This window comes from Onychostoma macrolepis, chromosome 09, assembly GCF_012432095.1.
Source record: "Onychostoma macrolepis isolate SWU-2019 chromosome 09, ASM1243209v1, whole genome shotgun sequence".
NCBI classification, from domain to species: Eukaryota; Metazoa; Chordata; class Actinopteri; order Cypriniformes; family Cyprinidae; genus Onychostoma; species Onychostoma macrolepis.
Window position 1 is genome coordinate 5,417,973 of NC_081163.1, and position 17,688 is coordinate 5,435,660.

Below are 17,688 nucleotides of genomic sequence, written 5' to 3' on the forward strand. Positions count from 1 at the left end.
TAATTATTATGTATAATTCTTTATAAATAATTAATAAAATATTAAATATATAAAATGTACATTATTTAAAGTTGTCATGGTTGCTATATTGCTATATTTTGATAGCTTCTATGATGTATTCACAAAACAGGTATGGCATATTTCACTTATTGGTAGCTGAATGTAACAAATTAGTCTAAATTTTTTATTAAATGAAAGACGTAAGGGGTTTGGGATGTGTTAAACTGTGAATGACTGCCGTTTGATTTCTGTGGTAATCGGTATGTGCTGTGTGAGACTGGCTGTGACTTTGATTTTCTACTATATGTGTGAGTAGAAACTTTGTGTAATGTCCTCTTTAAATTTAGTTTGCCACGGTCCAAACGGATCATCCATGCAGCTTATTCAGTGCAATGATTCACTTACACATCAGCATAAAATATTTGCCAGATACTCCTGGATCTTACTTAGCTTGAGAAAGGAAGTATCATTTTACAAACCAGGATTTTGGACAGACAGTCATTAAAAAAAAAAAAAAGAATTACATTGTAGATTCAAGTAGTCAAATCTTTGACTATTGCATTACAGTCTGCTGTTTTTAATGGCATGTGCATAGTATTTTAACATGGCACATCAAGTAAAGTTTGTACAAATATTTTCCCTGGAAATCATTTTTCATACAATTGCACTCCACATACCTGTCTTTGAAATGCAAAATTGTGTCCTTTGTATAAACCCCCAATCCTCTCCATACACTGGTTGTTGTTGCCGTTTCGGACTTGAAGTCATTTTGGGTTGTTAACATGCCATGTACAAATTGGTTTCCCTCTCTAATCAATTGGACAGGAATGTTCCACCCAAAACACTGTTTTAGAAACCTTTTAGTTACTGAATTGAAATTGCAGCCATTTTCTCCCTCATGAGATTTAACCAAGCAACCTTAAACATAACATGATTGTGTTCTAAGTCCCATTTGCATTTTTAATGATTTCAGACTGATTTCTATAGGCTCCTGGTGCCAAACCACTGGATATTGCTGTGAATGAAAATATCTTGTTAGCCGTTCATCATGCTACATTATTCTTGGCATTTTGCATTTCTGTAAATAATGTGAAATATAGCTCTCTAGATGTTTAGAGTAATGTGTGTTTGCAGCTGTGTCGGGCAGTATTACTCATTCTTGAGGCATCATGGGAGATGTGCACCACCCTCACCTCTAGGGTCTCTCACGGTCAGTTAGTTGTGGTTCTGCGGATGTCTTTGATTCACAATAACAAACCCTTTGAATCTGAAGATCAGTTTGTCATATGACTTCCTGTGGCATGCGTTTTTTGTTTTAGTTCAGAGCTTATTTTTCAAACAGAGCTTGATAACATGTTTGTCTTTTTCTCTCATTTCTCATTTAGACCATAATTCTCCTTCTGAAACAGTGACTGTGATAGAAATATTTTGAAAATGTCTTTGGTTTGAGTATAGCCATTGGACTTATTATTCCTTCTGGCACTGATTTAGATGAGTCATATTATGAGGAATCACATTTTTCCTCATCTTTTGAGATAAAGAGTTCATTGTACTGTGAAAGCATACTGTAACTCTGAGAACTCAAAACTTTCTTTCTAGTACAAAAAGAGCATTTATTGAAGAAAAATGTGCAAAAATTGTTTCTGAACTTCTACAACATTATGACGTCAAACTGATTATCACATTAGCATAAAACTGCCCACATTTACACGTCAACAACACCTATTCAGGTTTCACAATTTGGTCCATCCAGCCACAGCAGACAATAGAGGAAGTTGGACAGATTATATTTTTTATATAATGCATTACACTATTTATAAACAATATAACTTCTAATTTTGTGTTTATTTACATATATATATATATATATATATATATATATATATATATATATATATATATATATATATATATATATATATATATATAATTAGAGGTGTAACGATACTCGTATTTGTATTGAACCGTTCGGTGCGAGGCTTTCGGTTCGATGCGCATTACAAACCGAACGATTCGTTGGACTAATCTGATTACGTTTGGAAAATAAAAATTTTAAGTGTGTGAAATATAATGTTCTCAGTGCCACTACACTCAACAAGGCAGCCCAAACGACATAACAGGCAACATGATGTCTGCCCAGTGTTAACCTTCCCTTGCTGGGATGCGTCAAAAGACAATGATCTTGTATCGACGACAGCCAGAGATATTGTCAAAAACATCAATTATTGGAAATATTAAAAGTATTTGGCATTTCCAATTAATGTAGGCCTGTTACATTCTTATTTTTGTTAGACCTATTATTATTATGAAGTTACTTTTATTATTAAATTAAAATTACAATTAATTTGCCCCGCAATAATTACCACATGACTGACACGCTGCGAGGATAAGATTAGGCTATTTACTCCTCAATTAAAATGTTTTTAAAAAAGGTCTTTTAAAACAGGTCTATTAGGCTATACAATAAATTATAGTCCTATAATTAAAATAGTATCATCAGTAAAGATCAATGAAATAAAAAGCTTTTATTTCAAGCACCGACTTTCAAAAACAACCTGTTTAACATGAAATATGTTTCTTCTCATTTTTTATTTTTTTTTCACTATGTACGGGCCACAAGAGAAATATTAAGGGAATAAATGAAAACAGCTATAGCCTATATTGTTATCAGCGTATGTTGAAGTAGATTTGTCTCTCGTCTTCTCTGAGAGAATAAGCGGCGTCAGATGCCGAAAGCTCCGTCATTACTCCATTCCATTTTTACTTTCACTTTTCTGCATCACTCTCTTTTTTTTTTTTTTTTTTCTTCAGTTTTTGTGCATTTTGTCAACTTTTAAGTGTGCACTAGCATATAAGTGACTTTGAAGCTAATCAAAATGGGATTTAACAGTGTGCACAACACATTTCAGTGCAGATGTGTTTTGTGAATGTGTCACAATATGATACAGGCTTTTGGAAAGACTGCTGTTGAAGGACAAGGCAGTTAAAACTGTATTAGACACGGCAGAAAATGTGCAACCAATGTGTGAGTGCAGAAAATCGTTGAATCTCATGGACCCTTTTCACATTTCTGGGGTTCTCATAAGCAGAAGTCATCATAGTTGGGTAAACTTCTATAGTGCTGAATAGGGATGCATTGATCCGATACTTTAGTATCGGTATCGGCTCCGATACTGGGATTTTCTGCCGGGTTGGGTATCGGTCAGACAAGATTGTGCGTATAGGGCCTAGTATTCTGTGTTATTGTTAAGCTCCACGAAAGCACAGAAACATTATAAAGGCACCATAAAGTCAAAGTCCAAGTGTTCTGAAGCTGTTCCATAGTTTAATGTGAGGTACAGATGAATATTCAAGTTCACATAAACTCTTCTCTCCGCTGCATCTGTCTGTCATCCTCCATTCAGCATTCAAACTGCGTGTCACGTTCGGTTACGACAGACAAGACTATGAAACTCTCTCCTAGAGCGCACAGTAACTGAAATTTAAAACTGTTCAAAGAAAAGTCTCAATAACTATCGCACAGATTTAATAAACTACACATCAATATCTCTTTCCTTTTGTGCTTTGAACTTCTTAATGCGGAGCGCAGCGCGGGATGCGCATAAGCGCTTTGTGCCGCTCTGTATTGGAGCTTTTCGTATTACAACTTTTGCGCAATGAAAGATTATTTATAGCGTTTTGACAGAACAAGAAAGGCTATTAATAATATAATGTATAGCACAATGGCGCAATGGCGGCAGCAACATAGATAGGACTCCTATCTGTCATATGTTGCTGCCTTCATTACTGTGCCATTTAAAATAAATGTATTTTAATTTTACAGTTTATATTTATATATATAAATACATTTACTTGTTTTCATTAATGCATTTTACAACAATACAAAGAGAAATGTGTAACATTTTACCTGATTTAGTCCTACACTTATTCACTTTTATTTGTTCCCCACTAAATAATGTTATTTCACTAAATGTTTAATTTGATAAAATTGTGCACTCATGATTTTTCTAGAATAACTTTTGCTGCTAAATTATCCACTAACCTAGTTTATAATAGTATTTTAATATTAATATAATAGTATAATAATATTTTTGTAATAGATTATATTATGATTATATATTTTTTTATTTGTTATTTTTCATTAAAATGAAGTCTATATTTAGTAGATTGTGTTTAACACACAAAAGAGTGACGGTCAGGTAAACACACAGAAGTATATAAAAATTTAAAAAACTGCACTGGTATTGGATCGGAATCGGCCGATACTCAGAATTTTCTGGATCGGATCTGAAAAAATGGTATCGTTGCATCCCTAGTGTTTGAATGGAAACTAGAAGAAATATACATTTTTGTGTTTCCATTTGCTTCAGAAGAAATAGTGCAATAGCATTTCTATGACTTTCCAAAAGAGGAAGAGATTGATTATAGCGGTCAGAAGAGAGAAAGCTGTGCTGTCCCTCCGTCAGCCGTTGCGTTAAAATCACTCATACAGTAATTTAATTTCAAGGTAGTGTAACAGTGTAATACATTTTTTTTAATGTAATTTAATGGTACTTGTCATTGTCATACTTGTCATTTCTGTGTTATTATTTGTGAAATGTACAAGCAATTTCTGAGTGAAAACTGTTTCAAAGTACCTATTTTTCAGTGTATGAAAATAAAATATTTATAGCATTCAAAGACTAATAAAACGTCAAATGAACAGACTGTAAAATACCATTATGTATGTTATTTAACCCCTTAACTGTCACTCACAGTTTTGAACAGAGACATTATAGTGCACTATCCAAACTTAAATTTTTATAATTCATGAATGAAAATATTTTGTAACATGATTTTAATGTACCATTTCCATGGTAATGCAATGTCTGATTTTAAAATGGGTTTCAAAGGATGAATTTTGAGATTTTAAGTTTTCTACTGATAAATAATTTCTTCTGATTTCTAATTCGTGATAGAGAAAAAGGCAACTAAGAAGACTTTCTGTGACAAAGGTCAGAACTCCTGTTATGATGTAGATTTATTTCAGGTGCACTCTTGTCATAAATTAATCTATTACTTTTCCTACATCATTTTTTAACAGAAAAAGTGGTAAAATACCTATTTAGGAGTCTTAGACCTTTCCAACGATATATAGTTTGTCATGATTAGATTAGGATTTAATTGTAAAATAGTGAAGTAAACGTAGGCGTCCCACAGGGTGGACGGTGACAGTTAAGAGGTTAAAATAACAATAATAATATTTGTTAGATTTGCAATTGTTAATAACTGTGGAAACACCATCACATTGTGTAAAAGGGGTCCATTTCACATGCAAAGTGAACGTTTACATAGAAATCTCTTTTAGACATGGCAGCAAAAGTACATAGCTTGCTTCAAGGTCAGCGAGAGGATGGAAAACACTCATGAAAAACTAAATTACGCCTATTTTTAGCATCCTAAGTGGACCTCAGGGATAAAAACTATGCATAACAAAAAAAGCAGCTTGATTTGACCACTTTAAATGAAAAAGAAAACCATACGTTTGTATTCTAGTGGAAAGGGAGGTGATGGGCCATGGTTTACTGGAGGTGACACAACTGTGAATAGCTGAAGCCGTGAAGTCGGGATGATCATCTCCTCCAGTCAGCTGCTGAGTGTGTGACCCGGAGAAGGGAGCAAAGGCTAGACCGAAGATCCAAACAAACGCGGGTGGCAGCAGCACACACACGCACAGCATGGGAAAGAGGGAGGGGAGAGGTGCCGAGGAAAAGGGAGGGGCCGGAGAAGGAGGCGGGAGGGAACAAAACAAGGGAAAGAGTAACTCTGCGAGTGGGAGAAGGAAGAAAGCTGCGGTCCGCTTGAGTTTGACGCCAGGCATGCGGCATCCTCGGCACAGCGCAGAACCAAAATAGAGCCGGGAACGTGGGGCGCGTTTCAGGAAAAGGGGACTGCGAGGAGAAGGGAAGTGTTAATTCCCAACCATGAATCCCAGCGGCTCTCTACGGAGGCGTTTGTCCTCCCTTCGCGATGCTTGGAGGTGGAGTACGGGTTACCTGTTCAAGGTAGGTCTTCGGGTTTCCACCAAACTTTCGCTCCTTTCCGGATTATAGGTCTTGAAGGCAACTTTTTCCTCAAAGCTCTCCCTCGCTTTAGTCCCTGTGCTCTCTGATCGTTCATTTGTCGGGCCTGCTCGAAAGCAACGTTTCCAGCTGGTTTTGATCAAGCCTGGCTGAGACCCCCTCCAACCCCCCACCCACCCTTTCTTGGCTGTCCTTCTGGGGGTCGCAATTATCGGCTGATTAAGGGAATGTTTTTGGAGCCGGGCACCGTGTGGCGAGAGATGGAAGGTGGACCCTGTGGATGGATAAGAGGGGGTTTGCAATGCCAGGGTGTTTTACTCGAGTGTGTCGCAATGGCTTTCTCAGGCTATAAGTGAGCAACTTTGGCAGTCTCTCTTAGTATGGCTTATTTGTATTTCCTTGTGTTTTATGATCGTTCATAATGGCCTGGCCCAGTAATCTATACACACAAAAGTGTGTTACACTACAAAATGTGTTAATGGTCTTTTACAGTCTGTTCATTGAAAGCCCGATTGGGCTGTAAATACTATACGTGCAAACAATATTATAGTAGATTTCACTGGATTCTTGGAAAGGAGAATTATTTAGGAAATGAACGCTATGGGAGCATTTTACTTTAATGAATGCTATTTAAAGGGACAGCTCGCCCAGTAGTTAAAATTCTGTAACTCACCCTTATGTCGTTTCAAACCTGTATGACTTATCTTCTTTCCACAGAAGAAAGTATTTTAGATTGGTGTTTTTGTGCATACAATGGAAGTCAGTGTTGTTTTGGACCCCATTGACTTTCATTGTATGGACAAAAAAACCCTGACACTTTCTTAAAAATATCATACAGGTTTGGAATGACATGATGATGAGTAAATGATGACAGAATTTCATTTTAGGTAGACATTTTAGGTTAGTTAAGTGCTTAAAGAATTCATTAAATAAAATGTTGAGGGCTCCCACGGTTAGTTAGTTGTAGGTGATGTGTGTACAATTTTTAATGTTTTTTTGTTTTGGTTTTTGGATCTTGACCAGTCCAACACAGCAACATTGACCAATGGCAGGAGTTTGGGTGGGGACTATCTGTTTGCCTACCAATGGCAAATTGGTTTAGGAAGATCGTTTGAAAACAGTCATTTTGCTACGCCCTTTGCATTTTTTTTTTCTCAACCAAATTAAATTCCAAATGGGTTTTATTAGACAGTACATTCTTGGTAATTTTTATAGTAAATTCATTTTTATGTACTGCTTTTAAAATATTATGCTAGGCAATACTCATTAAGCAATTTCCCAGTTCCCAGCAAATTCCCCGGGTTCAAACCTCAGTGTGTGTTGTTTTCTTATTGGCGACATTTGAACTGGAAATTTTACCATAATTTAATTTTCTTTTAAGTTTTTCTATACTATTCTAAGACTGCTACATATGGGAAACCACATGCAAAGTCCATACAGTTTCTAGAAAAGGCCCCAGCACTGTGTGTAATTATACGTTGGATTCTGGGTTTTCTTAGTAAGCATTGTTCCTTTTTAGTCATGTCAGTCATGCACTAGTATGTCATTTAGATGGTGAGCGTAAACCACGCATCTTTTAAGGCTTATCCTTCTTTTGTGAGACTTAGAGTGAGACCATTAACACTTTGACTTTTCTTGGTCTCTAAATGTCATTTTACAGGTGAAAAGTGTAGTGTAGTTTTCGTTCCACTAACCACACCAAACCAAGTGTACACTCAGAAATAAAGGCACAAAAGCTGTCACTGGGGCGGTACCTTTTCAAAAGGTACACTTTTGTACATATTAGGTTCAAATATGTACACTTTAAGTACTAATATGTACCTTTTAAGGTACCAAAATGGACCCTTTAGGTACAAACATGTACCTTTTGAAAAGGTACCGCCCCAGCGACAGCTTTTGTACCTTTATTTCTGAGAGTGTATAGTGGAGACATGACACCTGTCAGTGTCTCCTGTGTGAAATCCATTTTATTTCATTCCTCACTTCACAAGCTGTCATTGCATTTACTGTATATGGGTAGTTGACAAATAAAAATTGGACTGTGTCCTATGGTGTGACATAGCAAAAATGTACAAAAAATAACAACATACAAATAATATGAGAAAAATGTATCTTCATTCTTACAGTTACAAATAGCATGAGAGGTTTATCTTCAATGTTAGAGTTTTTATTTTTTTTATTTATTTTTTTACATTTTTCCGTCACACCATAGGACATACTGATACGTCAACTACCCATATACAGCTAAGAGGACATGCTCAGTGTTAGATACAGGCCTACACGCTCACATCAGCTCTCTTCAGACTGTATCAACACAGTTTTACATACAGATAAACACAAACCAAAAGTAACTGTCCAAACAAATGGCCTTTTCATTGGTGTAATCAGCAGAACAGCCCGAGCTCTGGAGATGAACAGTAAACCTCCCCTGAGCATAATGGGTTTATGGTCATTTTTAAACAGGAAATGGGCTAAAAACATCTGGAAACTGTTGTATTTGTGAGATCATTATTAGTGATGGACTACTTTATCAGCCAGGCTGAATAATTGGACATGATTTGGTCATTTTGAGATTATCTGCATGGGCTTTTTTAGAGAGTTTGCTGTATGTTGTGTCAGTTCTATATATGTTTTACACAACTACATATATTTTTAAATAGAATTTTGAAAAATAATAGAATTACTTTTGTACAACTTTATGGTCATTTTGTGAATATATTAGCATAATATCAACCATTTAAAAAATTCGATTTTTGAAATGTTATGCTTTAAGAATAAAGATGATAAAGATAGAAAATTGAAGTTTGAGAATCTTCCTTTGACTTCCTTTGATAGAATGTTTGACATTTAGAACTGCTTGCAATTCCGATCTTGTCTTGCATATATATTTAGACATATATACACATTTACAGTGCATAGACGTTTATGTCTGTTGCACTGTGTTTATTTTCATACAGATGTGGCCATTAAGAATGCATATTTTTTCACGCGGCAGCATGCAATTTGTCGCACGACCTGATATTGCCAAGTGCGACGTGTTCCTGGGTCAACATATTTTGTTGACCCTGGAACAACATTTTAATCCAAAAAAATAATCTTAACCATATTCCTACACCTAAACCTAACTTTACCCATAAGTAATCCCTAAAATCAGAGGAACTGATAGATGAATTACACTGATGTACAGGCACCAACCACTGATTGTAATCCTAAACTTCACAAAAATTATAAACTGGTTCTTGAAATCTGATTGGTTAATCACAATGTTGTTCCAGGGTCAACAAAGATGTTGACCCAGGAACACGTCGCACTTGGCAATATCAGGATGTGCCAATTTGTCACACGTGATCATGGAGCACTTTTTCTGATTTTTTTTTTTTTAAACATTGTTGTGCCTAACCAACAGAAAACAATGGGAAATTGGCTCTGATGCCCTAAAATTTTACCTCTGTTTTTGTCTGACTTCAGGAAGCATAAATCTAGTTCATACACTGGCTTTACTCAACTACATTTTCATGATCCTAACTAGAATTTTCTTTTCTTTTAGGGCTCAACCAAATCCTCCAAGAGCATGGAGTCTCGACGCAGACCATCTAGGTAAGAGATGTCTTTGAACTGATTTCTGATGAAGACAGTCAAAATCTCATGTGTTTGCTGTATGCTGCTATAGTGAACATCTCAAGGGATCGTCATAGCATTCCTAAATCCAGCGCCAGTTGACATTTGACTCTGCTTGGATCAGTCTCACATTCTTTATTGCAGTTTATGAGTACGATGAATAAGCACTCTTTAAAGTATCTACACAATCTCCAGAGATAAGTTATAATGTCCTAATAGGGCTTCTCTCCCACATACAGTATAGCAGATAAATAACGGCATATTTGTCTTGAGTGATCGTTTGCAGTAGATACAGGCAGTGAAGGAGGCACTGAAAAACAAATCCTCATTACCATATTACGCATTCATTTCGGTAAGGAAAATGAGGAATATATGCAACGGAATAGGCAATTTGAAAAAAAAAAAAAACAATCTGGAATGTTTGTGAACATCAAAAAAGAGGAAAAACAGGCAATATTAATAGAATAAATTAAAATAAATATAAAAAATTCAACCAAAAGATGACTTTTTTTGAAAGTGCAAAAACCCCCCAAAAAACAAAGACAACTTTTATTGTTTATCTTTCTAAAAATGACTAAATATATTTATTTATCTTAATTTTCCCTATATAAATGAATGAGTGGTAATCTTGATTTGTTTGTGCCATTGTATACAATGGTAATCATTTATTTCTCAGTATTTATGGAAGGTAAACTAAAATAAAGTTTATACAGTATTTTACATAAAAAATGTGGTAATGGCTATTTTTGGAATCTTCTACACAAGTTAAATGTACTTCATCTCACTTGATTATTCCATTATTCTTTTTATTTGGAACTCGATGGATGAAAACCAAAAGATAAGAATATTCAAAACAAATGAAAGATTAATCTCACGTTATGTAACACCAGAGTTGATCTCTGATCCATTCCGATGGTCTTATGTCTCTCAGCTGTTGGGCGTGTTCATGCCAGGCTGTGAGAAGACGCTTTGTAAATTTCACCACTACAAATAGCTCCCATTTCAGCTACCAGGGGGAATTTTTGCTTCTTTTTTTTTACATGGGCTGCTATTTTATTTGTCTCTTGTTTTGGGAAACTCTCCATTTGGACACAACCTTAAAATGAGGTACTTTGGGACCCTTTGTTTTTCTGCCAAAAAGCACATTCCTGTTTTCATTGGTAGAGTTTGTGCAGTAGATACTGTACTGTAGTTCAGTTCTGTAAAATGAATTGCACCCACTGATAGCGCTATTTTATTTGCATGCACTATCTGTGTTGTTTTAGCTACCATTCGGCTCAGGAATTATGCAAATCTGGTAACAGTGCAAACATGCCCACAGAATCTATGAAAAGCATTTCAGATCCACATACCTGAAATCATCTACTTCTTTGCCATTATTTGATAATCATTTAATGAATAACTACTTCCAATTTTAGTATGAAAGTAATAGACAAATAGACTTAGAACCTGGTGAAGATGGATTATTTGTGCTTGTTGAATAAGGTTAGTGAATATATTTGTTTAAAAGTGAATGAATGCACAAACGTTTTGGCCTTCCAAAATGATTGTGGGATCGGGGGAAATCCTTAACATTAAAGGACTGTTTAGGAGTTGTTACGCCTTCTATTTTCCACACACTGAGATCAGCCAGAATCTCCTGAGAGTTGTGCAATGTTGTGCATGTTTTCCCAGACTGTGGTGCAAGTACAATGTTTATATGTCATGTACCACTCACAATCATGCGTTATTTACATTTTATTTCTCCAATATGCACTGAATGCAAACCCGCTTTTCGATTAAAATCAGCCGTAGAGAGATTTACATGATTTACTGTGGCTGCAATGCCCTTAAAACATGACGAAATCCAGATTTTCAAGGTTAAAAATGTTCCTCACCAACAGGTATCTTTCCAAAAGCTAGACTGCCCGAGTTCAAACACTTTGGCTCTCATTTACTCATGGTTTGTATGCTCTCTTCCAAAACATAGTGAGCTGCCTTACTCTCTGCTCCCTACTTGTCGGCTTTTAAGGCAGCACACTTTACAAGTGAACCATAAGCAAGCTCATGATTTCAGTAAAGCTTGGATAGACTGATAGATAGATAATGCAATATTTATATACACAAATATTAATATGTATTGAATTTTTGAATCCATACAAATAAATATAAGCATAATAATATTGGCACATTGATATTGAGATATAGATATCGATATAGATATTATATATTATAATATTAGTGCTGTCAAACGATTAATCGTGATTAATTGCATCCAAAATAAAAGTTATTTATTTAATAACTTTAAAGTAAATAAAGTTAATATTAGGCCTGCACGATCCATCGTTTCAGCATCGGTATCGCGATGTGCGCATCCACGATAATCACATCACAGAATGTGCAATGTTTAGTAGGCCTGTACTTACACAGGGCTCGCAAAATCGCTAGCCCGATGTCCCGGGGCTATTGTGTTTTCCAGTCGGGCTACCAAAATGTATCACTGCCTGCCCGACGGGCTCCTTAAATACAGGTCTCCCGCAGGTCCTTATAAACTCTTAAAGTGAGTTGTATCAAACTTAAGGCCATAAAAAGTTTTAAATACGTTAAATGGTATAAGAAATGTCTTAATTATAATTTCTAGAGGTCTTACAGTTGTGGACGGAAAGACAAGAGTCGCGATACTGCAGATTAAACTTCAAAAGGCAATGATGTCATTGAATAAATATGAGCGCGGCACGTTTCAAGTCAAAACGCGGCGCGGATGTCTTTATGTGAATGTATCTGAAGGGAACCGACTGTCCTCAGAAACGTGTCGTTGGCATTTTAATTTCATCTAAACTATAATTCCTGATAAAGCAGCGTTTATGAGCGCAGAGCTGCTTTGTGTACAGCGTTTCCGGGGAAACCGCAATATTTCAGCGCTCCTAAAGCGCCACCTCGTGGCAGAGAATGAATTTGCATTTCCAATAAGCCTTTCTTGCTGTTTATGGTCAGATCAATGCAAATATCAACTTTTTACGCAGCAAACACATAGAGTTGTAAATGAGAAAGAAGTTAATATGCCTTCTAAAAATGTAAACAATTAATACACTTTAAATTAACATAATTTATATGCTTGATTTATCCCTTTTCATAAAAATGGTCTAACCTGAAATGCTGTTGTATAAGATTTTTGTTTTTGTGAAAACCTGTATCTGAGCTGTAAATCATGTAATTTTATGGCTCAATACTGTATGTTACCATTGTCCAACCCCGCTCATTCTGTGTTCATTTTACTCATGCAGCTCTTAAAATGGGTCATAAATTGCCTTAAATTTATTTTAAAAAATTCTGCAGATACCCTGTAAATAGTGAAATAAGATTCCTTCCTTCATATTTGTTGATATTTGTGTATTGAAGATATTTTTGATTTGACATTTAAACTCCTATCTGATTTTCTATATTTAAAAAAAATAAAATAATAAAATAAAATATATTTCATTTGGGCTAGTTAAATTAATTTTCGGGCTACCAAAATCTGAAGAGTACCTGCCCGAAGGGCTACCAGGGATTTTGAAATTTTGCGAGCCCTGTTACGTTATATTTATACTGATCATTTTCGCGACAGGCTCGTGTCGTTTCACGCCGCCCCGCGCCACAACAGCTAGAGGCTGTCTGCACGGACGTGACAAAGCAACTGTTGCAAATCATGTGAACGTTGCAATAGAGCTTGTCACAATGCATTCTACCTTTTTGAAAAAAATGTTTGTGAGCACACTGAAATGCTACCTACTTAGGAATCTCACTAGGTTTTGGAACAAAGCCCTAGATTAAAAGATGGCTGTACTTCTCTCTGATTGCCTTGAAATCCAGACCTGAGGAGAGAGTGAGGTCACAGATGGGGGGCCTGATTGTGGTTACATCCTTGGCAGACTTGCGCCTCACCAGTGACCAAATTGTTTTCTTTGGTCTGCCCTGCTGCACACAGGGAATGCAGGATATTTTCATATCTCCTTTGTTTATCTCTGCGATCAATCTTTCCCCACTATATTTTATTTAAGCCGTACTGAACATCAGATATGCTTTAATAGACTGTTCAGCGCTGACATGTTTGAGGTGAGGCGTTCTTCAAGAAAAACGTGATGATTTCGTGATGTCATGTGCTGAGACACAAGACTTGCTTGTGCTTGAGCTAATTATGTGATTTGTGAATTGCCTTCGTTGCACACCAAGGGTTGTAGACATGAACTGTAAATGCTGAAGTTCTCTAGTCATTTTTCTGATCTTCTGGTTTTTGCAGGAGCTTGAGTTTGATCCAGGCCATGGAGGAAAACTATGAGGTGGACCTGGTCTACATCACCGAGCGCATCATTTCTGTGACCTTCCCCAGTAATGTAGAAGAGCCGAGCTACAGCGCTAACATAAAGGAGGTCGCCACCATGCTACGCTCCAAACATGGTGACAACTATTTGGTGAGACCTCAAAACTCAATAGCTTTGAGTACTAAAATAAGTGTATTAGTAGTTGCAATACTATCAAGGACTTTATTTATGTTTATTTTTATTATTATACTAAGATATATATTTATATTTATTTCTGGTTTTATTATTTTTATTAACTTAAAAATGATTTTTTCCCCAGCTCTTCAACCTCAGTGAAAAGCGCTATGATATCTCCAAGCTGAATCCCAAAGTAAGTAGTATTTACTTTCACTTTTTTATGTTATCTAATGTGGAGATGTTTGTTCCTTTTGTTCTTACTCCCGCTCCGGTGTGTTTGTTTGCGTAAGGTGCTGGATTTTGGCTGGCCAGACCATCATGCTCCAGCCCTGGATAAGATCTGCAGCATCTGCAAAGCCATGGACACTTGGATGAACGCTGACAGTCACAATGTGGTGGTTTTACACAATAAGGTACTGTTTCATTTGTGCTTTTTCTGTTTTGGGAATGGGAGACATGTTTTTTGGTAACACTAGCAACAAACATCACAATGTCAGTACGCAGTATGTAAAACACCTAGTGAGATGGGATTTAAGATATTATAAGTGCACTACTGAAATGAAGGCTGCTCCAAAAATCATAAAAAATATATTATATTATAAAATTAAATCATTTATTAAAAAAAAAAAATATTTACATTTACAGACAATCACATAATCTAATTTATACATTAACGGAAATATATATTTTACATTAAAACATTTATTTATAGTAGACCTATTTATTTCACTTAATACAAAAAAAAAAAAAACTATCAGTAAAGATAAGTAAATTACAATTCTAATAAGAGACAAGTTTTTTTAAATGCTTATTAAAATATTGTGTTGTTAGTTTAGCAACATGCTAACTCTATTGAAATCCATTGTGATTTGAATCTAACGAGGCTTGATGAGAGTTATGATGTTCCCTAGGCAGTAGCCAGCAGGACAGCTCACTAGGTTTTGAAACAGAGCCGTAGTCTTATGTTTGCCTAATAATTTTTCCATCTGCACATTGCAGTTACTGTAAATAGCAGCCATAGTGGTTTGTCAGTAGATGGCGTTCTCAGGCAGCTCTTAATAACCTGGGGCGGTGTGGGATCATTAAAGGTCATGGTGGTCTGGACAGTGTGATTTATGATGCAATTGCAGCGTCTTTATGTAAGAAAACATGACTAAAGTTAATACTTGGCCATTGTTTTCAAACCCTTTGCCTGACCCTGTCTTGAGGTTCAAGCAAATCTGTTTTCTTAAACAATTCATTTGAATGTATCCTTCTGATCTGGTTAAGTCACATAGCTGGTTCCCACTTACAAACATTAGAATGATGACAACGCGTTTTGAACTTGGATTGTAAAATGTTTCTTGTTGTTTTTGAGGATAGCGGTATCGTTAAGTGCCACACTAATGAAAGGGATTCTGTCCGTGAGTATAGACGTCAGAAAAACAGCCTCTTGTGGAGTTTGTGGGTTACCTTCTGAATGGCTCGCAGGTCTGTCCTGATATGGGTCTAGTGCTTTTAGAAATCCTTTTCACTGTATTCCCACTTGATTTCAAACAGACCCGACTCTTTCCACACCCTCAAGACGCATCTTAGCCATTACTAGCGCTCCGTGAGAGCTTTAAGAAGTGCGGCGCTGCCAAGAGAGGTTGTGATCTGGATTTATAAAGAGCCAGAAAGGCCTTAAACGCAAATATGCTGCCTTTTTAACAGGAATCCATAAACACTGCATTGTTATGGCAACTTGTGTTGTTCTTTGTAACAGTGGAAACACGATGGTGGAAATGTTCACTCATTCAGAAAGAACACAACTGTGTGTTTAAAATGACTCAAACCATACATGAAATAGTTTGTTTTAGGTTCTTTGCTGACCTGATGTATCATACAATTTTGATAATTCATACTCTAAAGTACCTTTTGAACTCTGGAACAGTGTTACATTAGTATTATAACACTAATAACACTAATTAATAACATGAAACATCAATTTATCAATTGCTAATAATTGTGCTACAGTTTTCCCAACAAAAGATGATGTCACTTCCTTTAAAAGGGTTTTGCAAATAACTAACAGGGTAAAAAAATAAAATAATAATTATATATAATATAATATAATATAATATAATATAATATAATATAATATAATATAATATAATATAATATAATATAATATAATATAATATAATATAATATAATAATTTAGGACAGAAAAAAACCTAGAAAATTATTATATTGTAATGTATTAAATGTTTATTCTTGATAAATGTGTTTTGTTTGTATGCTTTTAATTATAAAAATGAAAAACTGACAAATAAATTGCCAATTTGTCATGTTAGAAGTTGACTTAATTGTAACACATAAAAATAAACAAACTAATATGATTTGAAAAATTCAGTTAAATAATAATAATGGAGACGTGAAATAATGTATTGCATTCATTGATAATCCCATCTTCCTCTCATCCTGCAGGGAAACCGAGGTCGAACCGGGGTAGTTGTGGCTGCGTACATGCATTACAGCAACATATCAGCAAGGTAAGGCGTGTAGACGGCGTACTGTCTGTGTTTATTGAATTAAAGATGCTCCTCTGAGCGCTTATTATGGAAAGACCTTAATCCCACATCACAAGACCGGCCACGCGTTAGGTAACACATGAGCGGAGGGCAGCGGGAAAAACAACTGCCAAATAGCATCACTTTACAAAGGCGGATTTGTCTCAAGACTCGAATTAAGTGCTGATCAAATTCGTCCCTGATGCAAAAAGTGTATTCATGCTATTTTTATGGATAAAAAGCTTCCAGTAAACTCAAGAAGCACATTTAAATACTTCTCCTGGAAACCAAGACAAAGATGCTTATTATGAATATGTTGTTGTTGTTTTTTTGTATTGGAGAAAATTACCTAACTGTTTACAATAATGTGTGTGTTTCCTTTGCCTCTGCAGTGCAGACCAGGCTCTGGACAGGTTTGCCATGAAGCGCTTTTATGAAGATAAAGTGCTTCCTGTGGGTCAACCCTCCCAGAGAAGGTCAGTGGTGCTTTGTTTTCCCCATCTGACCTCTTATCTTTGTGCTTTATGAGTTTGACCCTCATTGTGAGCGATCAGCTTCGGCCATTGTTCAGATTTATGAGCTTCACCCTCCTGATAACACAGCTCCAAACATGCAAACGATGCCTGTATAGTTTTGCTAGATTAAGTTAGGTTATGTGTTGTTTAACTAACTGTACCCTATGGCAGTGTGGTATGTCATTAAAAGTAAAACTACTTGATGTTGCGTAATCTCTCCAAAGTTTTCTAAGCACCTTGTGTCTTATCTCGTCTCAGCACCACCACTATTGTATATGCAAATTACATATCTTTCACGACAACTGGTCTCAGATCAAACGTGCTCAAATTATTGAAATAGCTCAACTCACTGCAATGGCAGATACTGGGATAAATAATACCATTTTATTGGTAACATTTTTTTTTGTGTGTGTTAAAAAAAAAAGAAGCAAATATTCAATAATATATCAAATAATAATAATAAATAAAATAATAATAATAATAATAAAATAAAATAATATATCAA

At 35.7% G+C, this 17,688-nt stretch overlaps 1 protein-coding gene across 12 annotated transcripts in view; it reads left to right on the top strand.

The window, feature by feature from the left end:
• The window catches only part of tns1b (tensin 1b), a 255,077-nt gene that overhangs the window by 173,857 nt on the left and 63,532 nt on the right, over positions 1-17,688 (top strand). For 11 of the 12 annotated variants that reach the window (XM_058786285.1, XM_058786288.1, XM_058786289.1 and 8 more), the window contains 6 exons: positions 9,610-9,659; positions 13,939-14,110; positions 14,280-14,330; positions 14,428-14,550; positions 16,586-16,650; positions 17,061-17,144. In XM_058786285.1, coding sequence (XP_058642268.1) covers positions 9,610-9,659; positions 13,939-14,110; positions 14,280-14,330; positions 14,428-14,550; positions 16,586-16,650; positions 17,061-17,144 — 545 coding nt within the window. Of the gene's footprint in view, positions 1-5,810; positions 6,045-9,609; positions 9,660-13,938; positions 14,111-14,279; positions 14,331-14,427; positions 14,551-16,585; positions 16,651-17,060; positions 17,145-17,688 lie in introns of those variants that run through there. The other variant, XM_058786296.1, reaches the window with a different exon arrangement.